This window comes from Engystomops pustulosus, chromosome 8 (genome assembly GCF_040894005.1).
Source record: "Engystomops pustulosus chromosome 8, aEngPut4.maternal, whole genome shotgun sequence".
NCBI lineage: Eukaryota > Metazoa > Chordata > Amphibia > Anura > Leptodactylidae > Engystomops > Engystomops pustulosus.
Genome location: NC_092418.1, coordinates 71,271,378 through 71,291,557, shown reverse-complemented (window position 1 = coordinate 71,291,557; position 20,180 = coordinate 71,271,378). Strand labels below are relative to the sequence as shown.

Genomic DNA, 20,180 nt, shown 5'->3' with positions numbered 1-20,180 from the left:
AGGGCATGAGGACATCAGTGGCTCACAAAATACACCCCCTGGCCCCCCATGCTTCATGACTGACCAGAACACGTGGGCTTCTCCTTGTAGGGATAATGATCATTTCCCCATTTAATGGGAGACAATGCTGTAGGGTTTATTCTGGACCATAAACCCTTGGCAAACTATAGTTGGACATTGTGTGCCATGTGGGCATGGCACCCTATTGGTGTTAGATTACAATAGGGGCCAGGTGTGTGTGTGTATATATATATATATATATTTAATATATATTTAAACAGTGGGTCAGTGATGAATATGTAGATAAATGGTGGTATTGGGGGCATTGCTAGTAGTTCGGGGACATAAGGATCTGCGTCTGCCTATTACTTCTATCTCCCAAGGGCGCTGAGGGCCTCTGGGTGCATTTGGACATGGGATGTTGTACTACTACTGTATGGTTAGGTATAAATGTTAAAACACATCCTGTGTAATGTAATGCTACACTACTGTGACGTCACACTGCTGCCTTTCATTTTACAAGCCCCAAAACCTTCAAAGAAATGACGTCACCACCAGCATCCACCGCCAGTCACATGATCTCAGTGCCTCTGTTGCCAGGCGACCGTATACGAAGCGAAGATGATCCGAGAGCCCCGTGCGCGCGCGTTTCTCGATTCCCGGCGCGGCTCGTGTGCGCAGGCGCACTCTGTGGTTACTCACCCGTGAGCTCGGAGCCGCGCACAATTCTGACACGCCCACTTACTGAGTGTGAGTGAGTGTGTGTGTGTGTCGGGGGCGCGCTTCTCCTGCACAGTGCGCGCGACCGCCTGCCTTTCCTCGCTGATCCCTCCGCAGTGTAGCGGGGCTGCTAGGAGAAGAATGTGCTGAGGAAAAACATGGCGGAGCTGCAGATGCTGCTGGAGGAGGAGATTCCCGGCGGCCGCAGGGCCCTTTTGGACAGCTACACCAATTTAGAGCGGGTGGCCGACTACTGCGAGAACAACTACATTCAGGTCTGTGGGGAAGATGGATGTGGAGGGATGGAGGAGGCTGCAGGAGGGGGCGTGAGGGATACACACGACGACCCCGGGGGCTGCGGGGATACATCCCGGGCAAGGAGGAGGATGCTGAGACATGGCTGCCACCACATCATCACTACGACCCTCATCATCCCATCATAGATATGTACTGCATCTATATGCTGCCCAATGACTCATTGCCAATCGTGTGCCATCCCCACTAGTACCATCTTCCTGTGTGCCGGGCTTGTACCTGGCTTCACTTATGTAATGTGTATATACGCAAACCCTGGAATAATGTGTGTGTGTGTATATATAAATATATGACAGTAAAATGTCTATTACTCACACATTGGTATAATGTACATATATATTGGCACGCCGGTATAATGTGAATACGCTCACACCTTGGTATACTGTGAAATATATACATAATGCATACATATGCTCACATGACGGTGTAATGTGTCCACTGCCTACAATTTGATGTCACATATCAGACCACTAATATAAAGGATGTTTCTCTAGTGACAGATCTACATTGCAGTGATTTCATAGAAGCGGTCCTGACATCATTAGGGGCACATTCACACACGGTGGTGATGTTGCCATCATGTGGCTTTTCCTTAAATCAGTTCAGTTTCAAAAAATGGCTCCATAGTTTGGCTGGTAAATTGGTTCTGTCATCACTCACCAATATTTATTTGAAACCTGCAATGTTCCATGTATTTGCCTGCTATAATAATAATAATAGCCTGCTACTCTACATATTAGTGGTGGTCAGATCTATAATGTTATTGCATATGTTGTGAATGATTATTATAAAATTTACTGTGCTAGTAACAAAGTAACATTTGTTATAAAGAAGCCATATTTATTGTAAAAATGTCGCCCCAGCAGCTCACAAGGCTGACATAAGCTTACATAGCAAATTAGTATATAGATAATATGGGGTTCAAGTCAACTGATGTGCAGGTGATCTAACCCTGGATAAGAAGCTTTGAATGGCCGGCCATATAATATACGTGGGGGCAACTGTTTACTTTTAGAGTGCTATTGCAACATTAGATCACAACACAGAAGTAGATGAATATATAACCTAGATAGGATTTGTGTACATCTGCATTGAAGAGCAGAATCTCATGGATCCCAATGAATGAATTTATCATTCACCACTGTATTTCCTGAAGCAGATTTGGCCAAGGTTGGACAGAAGCTACAAAATGTAGAGAAACCGATACTCTGATACAATGTAACATATAAATAAAATACTGTGGGAATCTTGTATTTGTTCCCCTTATCACTATGTTCATTGTTTTAAAATACCAAAAAGTTATCACTTTTTAAACCCTTGTGGACTAACTCTAAAAGAGCGCAGTATCCATTGCCGCAGACTATATTATGTAACACATCTCTGTAGCCATGTGGTTGATGGACTTGTAGTGTTTGTGGTAAAGGTGTAGCTGGCTCTTAAGTCCACAGTATCTGGTCCATCCATTATATGGTCATGATATAAATGTAGTATATGTGATACTGGGGTGTCTTGTATGCTGTATACACTGGGGGGAGGGGGTTCTGATTGCTGAGTTACTTTCCATCCATTATTGGTGACAAGAGCAGCTTCTGTTACAGACCATATTGTTGGATCTGTCTGTATACTTTGGGTGTAAATGTATTTGACACTTAGAGCTTTCTCAGTATGTGATGATCAATGCAATATTGATAGAATGTTTTGTGCATAGGAAGCCTCCATACACGTCTTCATTCTGGATGGTATGTTCATAATCTGGTGCTAGACTTGGTTATATTTGTATGTTTCTCTATGTTGACCATTCAGCAGCTTCTGTCTCTGATCCGTCTCTTGATCGTCTCTTGGTAGTACTCTGAAGAATTTTTTTTAGCGCTTTTTTGTGGTTGTCAAAAAGATCTGGCAATGTGGAGTTTAATATTGGATAATAGTAACATCCTTAATGAATTTTTATTTGGGGTGGGGGTGGGGTATTTCTCTGCAGTTCTGTGTTTGATATGGGCAATTGAAAAAAAGATTCTTATAATCAATACATCCAGAAACTTTCTGGATTTTTGGTTGCCTGAAGAACAGAAAACCGAAAAAAGTAATGGCTCTGGTTCCTATCATCTACAGTTTGAACATATAACACACCCATGGGAGTGATCTAAGCTTTACAATTACATCATCTACAACAAATGAGTAAAGATGTTCCAAGACTAATATACTTGGTTGGTTTATAAAATAATTTTCTTTAAATGGCAGTACCACAGCCCAGGGCGTAACAGCTGCACCACCCATATATAGGACAGAAATGATTATATATCCAATACATAAACTACTATGTCCTAAACCTGCAGACAGTGGGGCTGCTTGTGATGTTCTGTACTCAATGACCGCCCTGCTGCTGTAGTCAGGAAATTCTCTATAATTGTAGTGAATAGTCCACTCTTGGTCTACAGGTATTGTCTTGCACAGCCTTTGAACTGAAGGGTATTATTAGAGGTCTGTTTACTAGGGCTGCAAAAGCTTTCTCTATATTTAAGAACTTGGTGTGATTATATAGTCTGATCTCCATAAAATATGTTTAGGTCATCCGTAAATAAATGTAATTGGAGCCTGGAAGGTTTATAGGCTAGGAGTTGCACTGGGGAAGCGCATGCTTGCAGGTTATTTCATTGTGTTTCACTGTATGTAATAGGAAAGCTCTCAATGCATAAAGCAAACCAATACCTAGGCTCAATTTAACTAAATGGGTCTGTCTCTGTGTTTATGGTTGGGTTGCATTTTGTTTTTCCTATATGGAATATTGCAAAGAGGCATCTTGTCAATACAACTACATATGTTGCTGGCCATGAATACTCATTTATCTTATGGTAAAGGTTGCGTTAACTTCTGTACAAGCATCATAATCATCTGCACATACAGGCAGCTTTACTCCTTTTAAAAAAAAAAAAGTTCCATGTGGATAAATCTGCACAGCACTTCCCCCTCCCTCTGTCCTGGCCCCTCTGCTACAGCTCACAGTTGCTACCAGTCATGTGACCGGAGCTTCAGTGGCTGGCAGTGAGTAACTCCTCTCTGGCCGCATAACTATCTGGGCAGTGAGCTGCAGCTTGTGGGCTCTATGGAAAGTCATGTGACCAGAGAGGAGTTACTCACTGCCACTGCTTAAAAGGGTATTCCCACTTTTAGCAAATTAATGTTATTGTTTGTATGATGAAAATTTATACAATTTTCCAATATACTTTCTATATAATTTCTCCATGGTTTTCTAGTTCTCTGCTTGCTGCAATTCTATAAGAAGCTCCATTGTTTATTTCCAGATGGACAGAAATCTGACCATGGTCACACAGGTGCACGTCTCATTATAACCTACAGCTCTACTTACTACCTGTTAGGCCTCTTGCACACTAGCGTTGCGTTTCACGTCAGGGTGCAATGCGTGAAAAACTGACGTTTTTGCTGCGTTTTTGTTTCATTTTTGTTCGCGTTTTTTTGCGTTTTCGGTGCGTTTTTCACGCGCGTTTTTTTAAGTCCATGGGACTTTTTCAAAGGGACCAAGGTTCGGGAATAAAATGTTTTATTTAATTGAAAAATAATGTCTTCTGATCAGTTGCAAACATCTGCGATCTATTCTTCACTGTTCCGCGCGCGTATATTATCTCCCGACAAGTTAGCAGATGTGAAGAACAGTGAAGAATAGAATAAAACCAGTGAACACAGTGAAAACAGTGACCACAGGATCATTTAAGATAAAAACACAGTGCAGAACACAGTGCAGAATAGATTACAGATGTTCGGCACATCTGCTTACTTGTCGGGAGATACGCGCGGAGCGGTGCGAACAAAATAGCATGTGAAGAACAATATATATGTGTGAAGAAGACATTGCAGATGTATGGAAACATCTGCAATGTGTTCTTTACACACATATATATTGTTCTTCACATGCTATTTTGTTCGCACCGCTCCGCGCGTATCTTCCGACAAGTAAGCAGATGTGCCGAACATCTGTAATCTATTCTGCACTGTGTTCTGCACTGTGTTTTTATCTTAAATGATCCTGTGGTCACTGTTTTCACTGTGTTCACTGGTTTTATTCTATTCTTCACTGTTCTTCATTGTGTTTTTTTAATTAAATGATCGTTCGCGAGCAGGGGAAATACTGTTATACTGGTCACCTAGCAACCCTTACGTTTAAAACGCATTGCACTCGCATTGCACTTGCAATGATTGCGAGTGCAATGCGTTCTTGATGCATCTCCATAGACTTGAATGGGGCGTGAAAATTGCGCGTGACTCGCAAAAATAGAGCATGCTGCGATTTTGACGCGCGTGCAAACGAACGCAAGCACGCGCGTTGAAAACCACGCAAATGGAGAAAGACCCATTGAATACAATGGGACAGAGTGCAATGCGAGTTCTGAGCGTCAAATGCACGCGCAGAACTCGCGCGTGAAAAACGCCAGTGGAGAAGGGGCCTTACTCTCTATGATACTAACGAGTCGTGCACCTGTCTGACCATGGTCAAATTTCTGTCCACTGAAAGTAACATAGAAGCTTTCTATAGCAAGGCAACAAGTAGAGATCTAGAAAACCGTGAGGAATTGATACAGAAAGTATATTGGAAAATTGTATAATTTGTCATCATACAAACAATAACATTAATTTTCCAAAGTGGGAAAACCCCTTTTAAGCTCTAATTATACTGAGTGCTGAGAGGCATGCAGGGAAAATGTGATGTACATTCTCTTTGCGTGGTCTAGGGGTGGTAATTGCAGCGTTGGCTACAGTCTGGTCTGGGTGGGGATCAGCAGCGTCGGCCACAGTCTCCTCTGCGGGAGGGCGATCTGCACCATCAGCCACAGTCTGGTCTAGGGTAGGGATCTGCTGCGTTGGCCACAGTCAGATCTCAGGGAAGGGGTGGGGGAGATCTGCAGTGTCAGCAATAGTCTGGTCTTTAGGTTGAAGTTTATGAGAGGTGTAAATAGGTTTTGCACTTCTCATTTGATAAATGATGTAAGATGAGTAGAATTGCTTAAATTGGCTACTTAAAGGACATCTACCATCAGATAACCTTATGGTAGATGATTATTAATTATCACCCCGTCCTATCCCTGTGTGTACCAAGCTTCTTTTCCTATAACTTTTTATGGCCACATTTGAGAAAAATAAGTCTCTAACCTATGCACATTCCCTGTGCTGTTTGCTTGATGCCCAAGCGAGATTTGAAAGGAGAGCCAGTGACGTCATCGGCTCTCAGAACACTCTCGGGCCCGAGTCAGCCGCCCCGGGGCGTGAATAAATGATACCACATCGAAGCATTGTGGTACAGGCTAATTTGCATATGTTATAAACTTATTTTTCTCAGAAATACGACCATGAAAAGTTATAGGAAAAGGAGCTTGCTACACAGAGGATGGGACGGAGAGGTAAGTAATAATCATCTACCTTCAGGTTATCTGATGGTAGATGTCCTTGAAGCATTGATTTTCTGGCATAAATGCCCATCTATTAACACTATATTTGCTTATGAGTTGCTTCATTTGTATGACTGAAAATTTCATACTCCTCAAAAATGGTCAGAGGAATATTATTACCCTTCTGGAAAAATGTTAGTGCGACCTCTGCTTATGGGTAATAGATGACACAGAGTAGCAGCCATTAAATAGAAATTGCCCCTTTCTTATGTTTTATGTTAAACATATGTTTAACATATGGATTTTTTTTATACATGCTTCCATGTCACTTGTATAGCACACATTTGATTGGGTCATGTGATATTCACCAAATGCTTTCCTGTTGGATAACACTTCGCTTCCTAAAGTCTAAAAAATGCATTTTTCAAGCACACCAAGAAACACTAAGCCGGCCTATCGGATGTTTATGTTTCATAGATTTTATAATTTGGCCTGAATTCTTTTATTTTGCTCACTGCTAAACTCATTACATATTCCAACTTCACAGAGGAGAATATTAATCTGGCTTTACAATGGAGGTTGGATTAAGATTTTATTGAATTGCTTTATGTACATTTAAAGGTCTTGTCCACTGCATGACACCAGCTCAGCTCTACTATCTTATGTTGTTTTACTACTATGTAAAAGTAACGGTATGTACATGGTACTTCATTAGAACCTATTTTAGACTGGGTACCAAATAGAATTTCAATGTCACAGCATTGCCATTTATTACACTGGCTACCTGCGACATGAAGCTATACCTCTCTGCAGCTGTAAATAACTTAAAGGGCACCTACCACCACGAATCTACCTATAAAGGTAGATCGGGTGGTAGGTGGATGTATGGGACGTGAGGATAGCCCTTTTTAGAGCTAATCCTCACGTCCCCGCTAGCAGAGCATAAACTTTATTGCCCTAATATGTAAATTTTATTAAGCGGCTACTGGGGCGTGGAGTAGCCGGACACGAGGCTACACGGCGCGGCTACTCCACGTCCCAGTAGCCGCTTTCCCCGCCTACCCTGTGATCTTCGGCGCGCAGCTCCTGGCAGCTGCGCGCCCTCATCCGAGAAGCTGGAGTTCTGCGCATGCGCAGTAACTCCGGCCTCGTTCCCGAGATCGCGCATCCTCGGGCTCCGAGCGCAGGCCCGAGGATGCGCGATCTCGGGAACGAGGCCGGAGTTACTGCGCATGGGTGTAGATTCGTGGTGGTAGGTTTCCTTTAAACCAGAAATAAGTTGAATCAAACTAAGCTGCCCCCTCCTTGCAGTTAAAAATGCCCCAACATTTAGATACTACTATAGGGTTAATATTTTAGGGGTAAAGTATTACAGTAACTACCAGTTGACAATATAAAACATGAGCAAACAAAATTTCTGGAACAGGAGCCACTATTCCTGCATGGCTTTCCAACATCTAACACAAAGGTACTAACTAATGGTCTCACAATTATTCCGTAAATGAACAGAGGCTTTATTGTCGAGATAATCCCAGTATGGTGAATTGACCAAAGTGAGTCCTGTATTCTGTTATGTTTTCATATTGGGATCAAATAGATGAAGATTTATCATATTTCTGGATTAGATGGGTGATAAATATTGTTGATGGGGTTTTCTGGTACAGCGCCACATTTCCTGTTCGATATGCAGCCTGGTTGGTATTTATAGCTACTTAGCACTATGCACTTTATTTTGTCTCATTTGGTTCATATGACCTCCTACCAGGTTCTATTTTATATAGATTAGGTTTACATTCAAAACATCTTGTTTACACTTGTAATATATTATATTGACTTATTTGTGTATTACATTGAAATCTTATTTTTACACTTGTAATGTATTGACTGACTGTGGTATTCAATGTGATTGTACAGGATTGGCTGTGTACTTTTAGTCCACCAGGGATTGATTTTTTGGGTTGTTTTTATTGCAGTGATCATATGTGTATTATTTTGTTCAATAGAATTCTTTGCATTTCATACTATGGTATTTATGCATATATTTTGTGTACTTTGTTGTACAAGGCCTGTATATAGGTACATATAGTTAGTGTTCATAGCAGTCCTTGCTTTTCACACATTTTCTGGATAATTGGTATTGCTAAATATTGTTGATGAGCCCGAAAATCTGATAAATTGAGGATTACTGGGGTCCTGACCACTGTGCCTCTTGGAGTTTCTATCTGATTGAAGTGCTAGTGCATTTGACAAATCGCTTTTATGGAAATGATAGTCAGCAGGTAACCAAGACTTAAAGGTGCTGACTGACTGTTATAAAAATGTAGCAGGTGGGTTTAAAAAAAAAAAAAAAAGATCAATAAAGCTGTACTTACCTGCACCTGGCACTGATATGATGGACCACAGTGGGAGAGCCAGAGCAGGTGAATACAGCTGTTTTTTTTTTTAAAAAGCCCCTAACCATTGCTGAGGTGATCATGAGTTCATCAACATTAATGTATTCCAAATATAAATCCTAGTTTTCCGGTGACTTTGTGTCGGAAGGTTTACAATGGTCTGTGTTCAGAGTCTGAGACTTTAACCAATGTTGGTAAAATTGCCACTGACCCCTTTGTTCTGGATATGTGTGATTGTAACTAGAATATACCTTATGTGTATTATCCGATTGATTGTTTACTAGATAATTGTATCCTATTACTAAATATTTATAAATATTCTGAATTTGTCTGAATTACATTTGTGATTTCTCATTGTGTGACAAAACTCTCTATAAATGGACCTTTTTATGCAACTGATGAAGGATCCAATCCGGATCCGAAACGCGTCTTGCCTTTTTAAATTATGTCTTTTTAAATAAATCGGAACCAATAAAAATTCCATCAACTGGAACTTATTGCGCCCGGGTTTTCCATCTGAAAACCACAATAGGAGTCGAGAGGATCCCTAGCAATAGAGATCAACCTGCACCTTTTGTTTCACCGGCATTGACCGTAGCGACTCCCAGGAGGCGGCATACAGTTCCGTACATCACTAAATATGCGATACATATGAGTTGCGCCATCAGCGTAACCAAATAAGGTGAGTGCACAATCACTTCATTCTTACCAATTATCTGGAAAATCCTACACATCGAGCGCCTCCGTGCTCTCTCTTTTCTCTTTCTTCTCTATAAATGGACCTTAGAATAAAGTCACTCATTTAGAGTATTTCCAGAATGCTGTTTGGCTGGTGCTTTTTTGTATACTGTCCCTGAAAGTAACTTGTTAGAAGGCTAAAGGCAGTCTGCTTCTCTTCACTTTGGCTCTTAAAAACACATGTATTTCCGTGTGAAATATTGCAGAGATCAGGGAATTTATAATTAGATTTGAGAAAGTCAAATCAATCATCACAGAATCTGGCTAAAAACTGCCACCAAAGCAGAATTGCAATTTCTTTTTTTCCCCTTGAAATAGGTTTATTATTTCCCTAAAGGAGGAGAAAAGTTTGCTAAAACATTTCACTTTGAAAATGAGAGTATTTACAGATTGTTAGATGAGAAGCTGTTTAAAATGATTTTTTTCTTGATCTGGACAGAAGTCTATTTATTCGGAGTGCAGGTATCAATGTTCAGTGACTGAGTGATTGTTTCAATGAAGTGAACCCGGAAGGCTGGATCTGTCATCTACAATGTACACCTGAGGGGGGCAAGGCAGGATCGGTGTCTGATGTTTCAGACAAGAGAGCAAAAGACAAGACCTTTTTCTTTTATGTAGAATTATGTGCTAGAAAATGCTGTGGTACAAAAGAACGAATGTTTTTATATGGTAAAATATTCCTGTATATGGCTGTAATCGTGTCCTTTGCTTTCTATGTATTGTTTCTCTGCATCTATAGATGTCAATCTTGATTGACCTTTCCATCATCTCTGTTGACAACATACATCCTGCTAGATTGTACACTTCAGGGCAAAATGCTTGTGCTGTAACTAGGGTATTCTGCAATTTAGCAGATTGAGCTACTCTTTGCTTTCATATAAACCACTCTGTCCATTCCAGGACTGTGAACATAGGCTGTTAGAAGTTGTCAAAATTATATACTATATATCTAAAATGTATCGGGCCACCTACATGAGCTTGTGTGAGACCCATTCTAAATCCATAGTCATAAATATGGAGGAGAGCCCTTTTTACAGCTTTCACTCTACAGGGAAGGCTTTTATAGTATTTTGCAGTGTTTCTATGGAAATCTATACCTACCCATTCAGTAGCGCATTTGTGGGGCAGCCTTGATGGAGTTTGAATGGATGTGGCTCATTTTCTCCAATTTGACTAATTCCAAAGGTGTTCTATTGGTTTGAGGTCAGAGCTCTCTAGGAGCCAGTCAGTTTCTTTCACACCACATCTGTCGTGACAGACCTTGTGCATTGGGGCTAGCTGCAACAGACAGTGGCCTTCCCCAAACTGTTCCCTCTGAATTAGAGGCATACAGTTTTCAGAATGTTTCTGTATGGAGAAGCATTAAGAACTAAGGAACTCTATCAAACATTGCAGTGGGGATAGCACAAGGTTCTCCTGATGTTACTGTGCCTCTGATGCCTCTATGTGTCTCTGCACACCCAAACCTTGATGATCTCACTCTTTTATTTTACTTGTTCCTGCCGTTTTATTTCTGTGGTTCCCAAAACGTCCACTGTCTGATGCCAGGCAAAGTAAATTGTATGTGTGTCAGGGTTACAATTTACAGAATTTTGTGAGCTCTGCATGGTTTGATTTGATTTACGGGACTAAAGCAAACATCTGAATTTAAAGTGAACCAATTAAACTACTAAGTAAGCTATATCAGTAAACATGGAGCAACCTTAGGAAGGGAATGAAATATCCTTTCTAGCATTCCCTCTTATGTTAAAACTTTCCTGTTTACCTCCAAATCCATATGCAAATGAGCCTAAAAGAGTCACCTTTTTCCTTGTGCTGAGAGTCTGGAGGGGGAGCACTTTAGACACCCATTGTTTAGGCTCTATAGCACGGAGAACCATAAATGATATTGAAGATGAGAATTGCATCATATCAGGTGTCTGGTTTGCTTGGAATCATGGAAAAGATCCCCTTGAGTTTAAAAATAGAAAAGTGCAATCATCCTGTTTTGGCTCCTGGTTGCAGCAGCGATCTCTAGGTCTTTAAAAATGTCATCCAATCAGTCACTTCCTCTATGTCACCTGTGACACATGTAAGGCCAGTGACCCCGCAATAAGGATATTTCACACCCAACCTGATGCTGGTGTTAGCTTAGATGTGGATAATCTGGTGACAAGCTGCCTTCAATGGTTAATAATAAATAATAATGGTTAAGAGAAGAGTTCCATATATTTGTCAAATATAGTATAAACTTGTATAAACTTCCAATAGAAATACGATTGCTGAGATCCATATATTCTTGACATATTGAAACTTTACATCTACACAACTGTCTAGAATTGCAATCTTTCATTTTCCTATTTTTTTCCATTTTGTTGCATGTGAAATCCCAATCTATGGATTTTGTTGTTGCAAATGCTCATTGTCAGAACGTTGTCTATACCTCTAATCCATACTAATCTACGTGGACAACAATCTGATGCCATATAGAGTATTTTCTTTCTACATTCCTTTTTTTTGTGTGTGTAGCTGATTGATGTTAGACATGTAGTTAGGAGAAGTTTACAGACGCTGTCAATAGCAGAGGGTGAATAATCTGCTAGTGAAAAAGTCTATTGTAAGGAGCTTTCAGCCACCATTACACAGGGAAAGCTTTTTTGTCCCTCTAGTAATGGAACTTGCTGAGCATTGATTTTAGAATACCTGCTCAGAATATTCAGTGACAAAAGGTCGTTTAGCCCTGTTTATGTTGTTGTCTAATGGGTATAGTCACTGTAATGTTTTAGCATAGAAAAGCCCCTCTTTTCTTGCTTTATACTTCCTATTTTTATAGAGCAATGTAAAATAATGTAAACATTTTTTACCATGTTTATTTATACTGTTTTAGTCAATGACAAAGAGGCAGCCATGTTTGATAACCAACTATTGCACTGAGCGAGTCTCCTAGATATAGGCAAATTAGGTGAAAGTGTCATTTATTGACTGAGATTAATCTCTTTGGCTGGAATAGGAGTGTCATTTCAGATGTCCTCTTTAGTATCTAGAACCATGTTTTTGTTATCCTACTGAAAATCTCATGTTTCTTATACCATAAGGTATATTGTTCGGCAGGACCAAAAATATAGAATGTTAAGGTTAAGTAAAAGACAAGAACTGGATCTTTATAACCCTTTACTTCACAATTTTACTCGGCTTTATTGTTGTTTGTCGGTGCAAAATTCCAGGGTGTCGGTGGGGACCCTCTAAGCAGACACATTATAAACCATCTAGTCCTGTGTGCTGACCGTGTGGTTAGATTATTAGGGTACAGGGTTTATATACACTTTCATTTAGCTTCTGAACATTGTAGTAGAAGGGCAAAAGCTCACTTGATCTTGATTTTCAGTATGAATACAGACTGAAAGCAGGGCCTCACGATCCTTCTGACTTTTTGGGTTTTAAGCAGGAGGTGTCAGAAAAGAGGACAGAAAGAGGGATAACACAGATCAGAGATGAGATGATAAGATCCAATAGATGCCTATTACACACAATGTCCGCCCTCCTACATCTCTGCTATTTCACAACACACTAGATCTCCTGTGCCTTCCTGCTGTGCCTCCCCAGATAAACAACTTATCTGTCTGTAGCTTGTAGTTTTCCTCTGACTGCTGCTCCCGGCAGGAACTAATTGTCTGTGTGTCAGTGTGCAGCAGTGAGTGAGCTCCGTCCTGGAGTGCATGGGGCAGGGCTATTTTGCAGGGAGCGGGGCTAGAGTGCAAGGAGCAGAGAGAGAAACTCCGCTAACACGGCGGTCACACATAAATCCAAGATGGCAGCCCAGACCCTAAGTCAGAAGTTACAGGGTTGTGTCTAGGGGCAACTGAAATTTTATACACCAGGACTGATAGAGACAGGGTGGACTTATATCTGTGAAATGCTGTATTTTTGTTAATAACAGTGAATTAGAGAATGTGTTATTTTGTTATCCTGAGTACATATAAGAAACTTGTCTTCGTGGGAATACCCCTTTTAAATACTCATCATGTGTTTAGTTTTTTAGAATTTTACTATGGGTGAATTATTTTCTTTAAAGGGAGCCAGTCTCCAGGTTTTACCTCATTAAATTACTAGCACCCTCATGTAGGGTATGAAATGTCCTTTCTAGACTTCTCTCTTTTTTTATTTGAAATCTTTCAGGCTTAAATAAAAAAAAGTCATGTGAAAATTAGCAGAAAGGAGTTATTTTTATCCTTAAGTGGGTTAAGCTTCTAGTCGGGGAGTGTCACTACAAACGCCCCTATCTTGGGTTGTATAGTACCTAGTTGCTTTCCGAGCCATATTAAATAAAGAATCTCTTCTTAAAGATTACATCACACTCGCGGTTCTGTGTGATACTGAACCGGAAATAGACAGCTAAAGACATAATTGGAAATGTGAGCTGCAGGTAAAGATCCAATTCCTGTTTATTTCTTTATCTGCCTGTATCTCCAGTTCTGTAACCGCAAGTCTGATCTGAAATATAAGATTCTTATCATTTGCACAAATGTATGCCCGACATATGCCATAGAGATGCACGGCATACGGCTGTGCACACGGGAAAAGATAGGACGCGTCCTATCTTTTCCTTGTGAACGGAGCGGTACAGTACAGCCCCCCCCCCCTACAGTCATGTGAATGCAGCATTAATATGACAAAAAAAGGGGGTGTTTGAATGTAGAACCAAAGAATCGAACTACTCCTCCCCCACACATACAACCTCTTAACTTTACTCATCTGACTCAAATATGACTTTTCTCTGCTCATTTTCACAATGGCCCACATTTACTAAAAACAGTGCAAACTGTACTATGTGCAGGGGGTGCCAGATTTCTGACGCATGTGACACACTTCTGTTGGACTTTGCACGTTAAATGTGATGCACGGTCCGAATGAGCACCAAAGCTCCCCCATCAGTGCATGATGAATAGTGCAGCATGCGCCACAATTGCATCTCGGACACTTCTTCATGTCATGAGGCTTCTTTGAAGCATCTTTCTATATGCTTCAAAACCGAAGACAGAGAAGTGACACTCTCTCTCCTACCTATAAAAGTGACTCATCTCAAGCAAAAAGTGAGTTCACTTTCGTTGGATGCCTTTATTTTATTTTTTACAGTTGATTTGTAACATAAGAAGCAAAAATCCATTTTATGCCCTACATGAGAGCACTGATAGGTTAGCAGTAAAAATGAATTACAGACATTATCTGTAACACAAGTTTTATTCTTTAAAGTAATCTGTGTATCCACCCCCTAAGGGAATCGCTGACCTTGTCTTGCTTGCTGTTACCCGCAGGAAAGTGTGTGACTCAAAAATGAATTCTATTCCTGGCAATGGGTTGGAATCAATAGATTCATTGCCACTTGTGTTGTAGACTATGCTGTCATTATAAGCTCCCTGTGACATGCGCTTAATTTTCTGGAACTTGTTATACCTCATATTTTCTGAGACTGGGCAGCCCTAAGCTGATGATGAATATTTTAAAGGGTTATGTAATAAAGTGGCATTCACGTAGATGATGTGGCTATTCTCACACAATGCAGAAAATAATAGTAGCAAGTAACTTTCCTGCAGTGGGTGAAAGCTGCTCTCTTTATTAAAAAAAGTGAATTCTAAGTGAAAATCCTAAACAAACTTTGTATTGATGGAAAAAATAAGATGTTGGAGCACAAAACCACACTACGAAATAACAGATATTAAAGGACATCTACCATCATATTACTTGATGCTAGATGCTTACTACTCACCTCCTTGTCCTGTCGATATCGCCAGAAAACTTCGTTCGGTATCTTTGGTATCTAGAATGGCTGCATTTCGTAGAACTAATGCTTTTTAAAATGCAAATTAGTTTGAGGCACTCTGCTGAGCACTTCTTGGCTCCGCCAATAACTAATTTGTTCATGCCCCTCGTCGTACTGGCTCCACCCACACTGTGTTAAAAGAACCAGTGACGTCACCAGCTGTTCCTCAGCTATTCTCGCGCTATGCATGATCATAGCATTCCATCGCTACATTCTGCTATGATCACACACAGCGTGAGAATAGCAGAGGGACAGCTGGGGATGCTCATGGTGGCCTCAGGCTCATTTACATATTGAAAAGATACAAAAATAAGTTTTCTGGAGAAGGGTAATGGGACGTGGAGGTGAGTTGTAAGCGTCTACCATCAGGTAATCTGATGGTAGATGTCATTTAAGCTAAGTAAACTAAGGAAACGCTGGGGCAGAGAAGAGTCACGTCGCTCGTTCCGCCTGGCTGTTCCCTCATCTGTCCCTTAGTCTTGGTACATTATCATATAATGTCTGTGTGGCAGATGATGAAGTTGGCTTGTAACTATGTACTTCTCCTAGGAAACGTTAGTGGAGACTGAAGGGTCTGTGGGAATCCTGCAGACTAATCAAGTAAGAAGTTTTAGGGGAGAGAAGAGTCAAAGTTATGTCCCATATTAGATCATCACTCTAATCATTACAGTATTGGTGTTGGTTTTTACCAAACAAGGACTCCTTGCATCATATATCAGTATATGATGGTAGTCTCTTCTACAACGCAGACAATGTAATGATTACAGCCAGGAAGCAGGGACTCCTTCCATCATATATCAGTCCTTGAAACGGTACACTGCATAGTCCATGGTTCACAGACCGGCCACAGCAAGTGGGAAACTGCCCTTTGTAAAAATGAAAAATATTTGTTTGATACATTCACCATACTTGTATCCCCATACCCCCCGGGTTCTGTGCCCAACTCCCCAGCAATAGTTTTACTCTGTGTTTAATAGAAATCTTCAAGAACCTTCTGTATTTCACAATCCTGAGACTAAGATATTTATTGGTAACTTAAATAGGTTTTTCTGCTGTAGAAAATTATTTACAAACATGTAAGATATGCATGGTCTCTACTTCATGTTCTTCAACAATTGCTGTCTGAGAGGCAGGTTACCTACCTGAGTGAAGTTGGCCCCCCCACCTTGTTCAAATCAAGCAAAATTGGTGTCAAACGTTTGTGCTGGTTTGTGCAGCAAAAATTTTCGTTTGTGCCACTATCGTTTTTAAGATTTTATTGAAAGTTTCCAGAGGTCATCAGAGGTCAACCAGCCCCCCCCCCCCCACATTGCCCAAACCAAACAAAGCTGGTGCCAATCAATTCTGCTACGTTTGTGCTGGTTTGTGCTGCTCAAATTTTTGTTTGTGCTGCTTTTGTTTTGAATATGTGAACAAAAAATGAAAGGTCAAAAGTTCAAGCAGCTCCCCCACATTAACCGAATCAAACAAAACTGGTGTCAAACGTTAGTGCTACGTTTGTGCAGCAAAAATTTTCGTTTGTGCCGCTATCATTTTTAATATATTCATACTTTTTTCCAGAGGTGATCAGAGTTCATTTCTTCCAAAGTACAATGTGTTTGCTAGCTCCCCCTGGTGATCAAACCAGGGAAGTGTCACTAGGTTTGTTTTTTACCAGTTCATCCTAAACTCCTTTTAACCTATGTAAACACCTGAACATATCTTAAAAATGATAGCGGCACAAATGAAATTTTTTGCTGCACAAACGTAGCACTAACATTTGACACCAGTTTTGTTTGATTCGGTTAATGTTGGGGGGCTAGTTGAACTTTTGAACTTTAATTTTTTCAAAAAAACATTTATTCAAAACAAAAGCAGCACAAACAAAAAATTGAGCAGCACAAACGTAGCAGAATTGTTCGGCACCAGTTTGGTTTGGTTTGGGCAATGTGGGGGGGCTGGTTGACCTCTGATGACCTCTGGAAACTTTCATGAATATCTTAAAAACGATAGCGGCACAAATGATTTGGACAAGGTGGGGGGGCCAACTTCACTGAGGTAGGTTACCTCTGTGGTCAGGGATTGGTGTATTTCCTCCACTAATATAACTATTTTCTGTTACGTTGGCTAAAAATGTGCAGATGATCCTGAAAGCTCCCACTGCAGGGATTTTATATCAAACCTAATTGATTGCGTTTTAATTAATGACTAACTAATGCATGCTATGGACAGCTGTAATCTCTACTGTATTTTCTATGTATCGGGCACCAAAAACTAGAACCTGGGATTCTAGGAGAAATCTAGTCATCTGTTGTTTTAGATTTTTGTTGTGCATCAACTGATAAGCTTTTCTGTGCTATAAGGAAATTATATAAAAGATAAATTGTATAAGATGTTTGTCCACTGCAGTCATTATTTCCCTGATGCTTATGTTATGGTTACAGAATGTGATTGACCTCTGCTCTATGTACCTGCACGTGCTGCAAAAACCAATGACAAATACACAAATAGAGAATCCAGCATCCGGTAAAAACTTCTTCATATTGCAATCCAGCCAAAACTAGGTTAAGGGCAATACTTTTAATGCTAACTTCTATCTCGGCTGCTAAAATACAGGTTCCTTTCACAAAATTCAGCTCCTTTGACTGTATACTTATGGTATGAAATTATAGATAAAGAATGTGATTTGAACACCAGGGATCAGTTATGGTGCTTTCTATAAATTGTCATTGCTGTCCTGAAGCATCATGGGATAGACAGCAAAGCAGTGTTATGTAGTCAAAGTAAAAAAAATATACATACAAAAAATATTTACAGATCCTTTCTCATATTTGGTAGCATCACACAACTGCTGTATATGGAATCTCCAAGTTTCTTGTATGAATGAAGCTGTAGTTCATACCTGACCGCAGCTTTATATACTACAATGTAACTAATGGTGTTGGCCAAATGCAGTGCTCTGTCAGCACCCATAAAAGGGAAAATAGAAGTTCCCTACACATAAAGTTGACTCCTTTCTTGTAATGGTTTTGGAGCCATTTCAGACACTTTTTTCCCTTTTCTGTAGTTATTTATTGGGGCATATCTTCCTTTGTTATTGCAGCATAGAGTGTATTTGTCACAATTGGTTTACGAGCTAAAATAATACTGCTTTGTGCGACTCTAATTTGACACTTGAGAGTAACTTATGTATTGTTTGTAGTCTGCAGATAAGCAAAGAGCTCTAGAAGAAACCAAAGCCTATACAACGCAGTCCTTAGCTAGTGTGGCTTATCTCATCAACACTTTAGCCAACAATGTCCTCCAGATGCTGGATATTCAGGCTTCTCAACTCAGGAGGATGGAGTCCTCGATCAACCATATATCACAGGTAAGATCATGAACCCACTCTTATTTGACCAGTTATTAGACATTTTCCCAACTTTAGAATTACTGGGTTACTGGTGATTCCACAAAGCGTGGAAAAGAAAAAAAAAAGTGCACCTGCCCTCTTCCAGTGTGGCTTCTGCCTCTTGTTCAGTAGATGCAGGAGAAGGATAAGTAAACTTTTTTTTATATTACTTTAATGCCTGCGCACCAAATCTGGCCCTCTAACTAACTCTGACTGGCCCGCATGAGCTCATTAAAACATTTGAGCTCCCATCATTAAATAATGATGCAATTAGGTCCTCCATATTTTCATTGTAATGTTTTTATGTGCAGGTTTTTAAAATTTAGGGATAGGTTTAATACTGACTATAGGCCTTGGCTGGAAATGGTGATAGTCGCAAAGTCCCACTCCTCGCTGTTTTCATCTTGGGACTTTTTATGCAGCTAACAACCTTGCTCAAAATGGGGAAGCCGAACAAAGAAAAGCAAAGAGATACCCCCGGCACCCAGAAATCTGGGAAGACTCAAGCAGATTTAGAGAAATTCCTGAGAAAAAAAAAACTAATCTCATCAACACCATGTGCTTTCAAGATGGTGCCCGACACTGCTGCGGATCCAATTCCGGAGGATGGAACTGACGCAGACAGTATGGGGGAGTTCGAGGAAAACTTCATCAGGAACAATCCCCATTATGATAATACGATCCTAATGTTCAAACGCTACATAGATGACCTATTTATCATATGGGATGGCACTAAAATCGACTCAGAAGAATTCCTAGATTCCATCAATAACAACGATTGGGGCATCACCCTTACCCTAAACACCTCCCCTCTCAGGATCGAGTATCTCGATCTCCTGATTATGGTGGACCCCACAGGCAAAGAACTCCTCACGGAAACCTACTTCAAGAAAGTAGATGTCAACAGCTTTCTGGAATTCTCTAGCTCCCACCATAAAAAATGGCTGACGAACATCCCCTACAGCCAATACAAGAGGATACGAAAAAATTGCACTCATACCACAACCTTCAAGACACAGTCAACCATTCTGAGAAATCGATTTCTACAAAAAGGCTACCCAAGAAAAATAATAGAAGACGCATATCAGAGGACAAATACTCTAACCCAAGCTGACTGCCTCAAACCAACAAATAAGTCTTCCACACGAGATCAAGGCAGAAACCTCTCCTTCATTACGACATACTCCTCAGATCATACGAACATCAAGAAAGTGCTTAATAAACATTGGCATATTCTCCAGAAAGACCCTTATCTGAAAAAAATTCTCCCCAAAAATCCCTTGCTAACCTACAGGCGGGAACCTACACTAAAAACTTTCCTAGCCCCAACAAAGATGCGCCATCCAGAGAATAGGGACAAGCCCCCTAATCACCAACTCAGCCTGTTCCCTGCCATAACCGGAACCTTCAGGTGTAACAGCCCAAGATGCCTCACCTGCGAGGTGATTCAA

General features: G+C 40.5%; 1 protein-coding gene across 28 annotated transcripts in view; it reads left to right on the top strand.

The window, feature by feature from the left end:
* The first annotated feature begins 598 nt into the window (after positions 1–598).
* Positions 599–20,180, top strand: part of ABI2 (abl interactor 2) — a 64,702-nt gene continuing 45,120 nt past the window's right edge. For 6 of the 28 annotated variants that reach the window (XM_072121137.1, XM_072121136.1, XM_072121131.1 and 3 more), the window contains exons 1-2: positions 605–995; positions 18,541–18,708. In XM_072121137.1, the coding sequence (XP_071977238.1) occupies positions 879–995; positions 18,541–18,708 (285 nt within the window). In that variant the 5' untranslated portion in view covers positions 605–878. Of the gene's footprint in view, positions 996–18,540; positions 18,709–20,180 lie in introns of all 28 variants that reach the window. The other 22 variants (XM_072121126.1, XM_072121110.1, XM_072121132.1 and 19 more) reach the window with 7 other exon arrangements.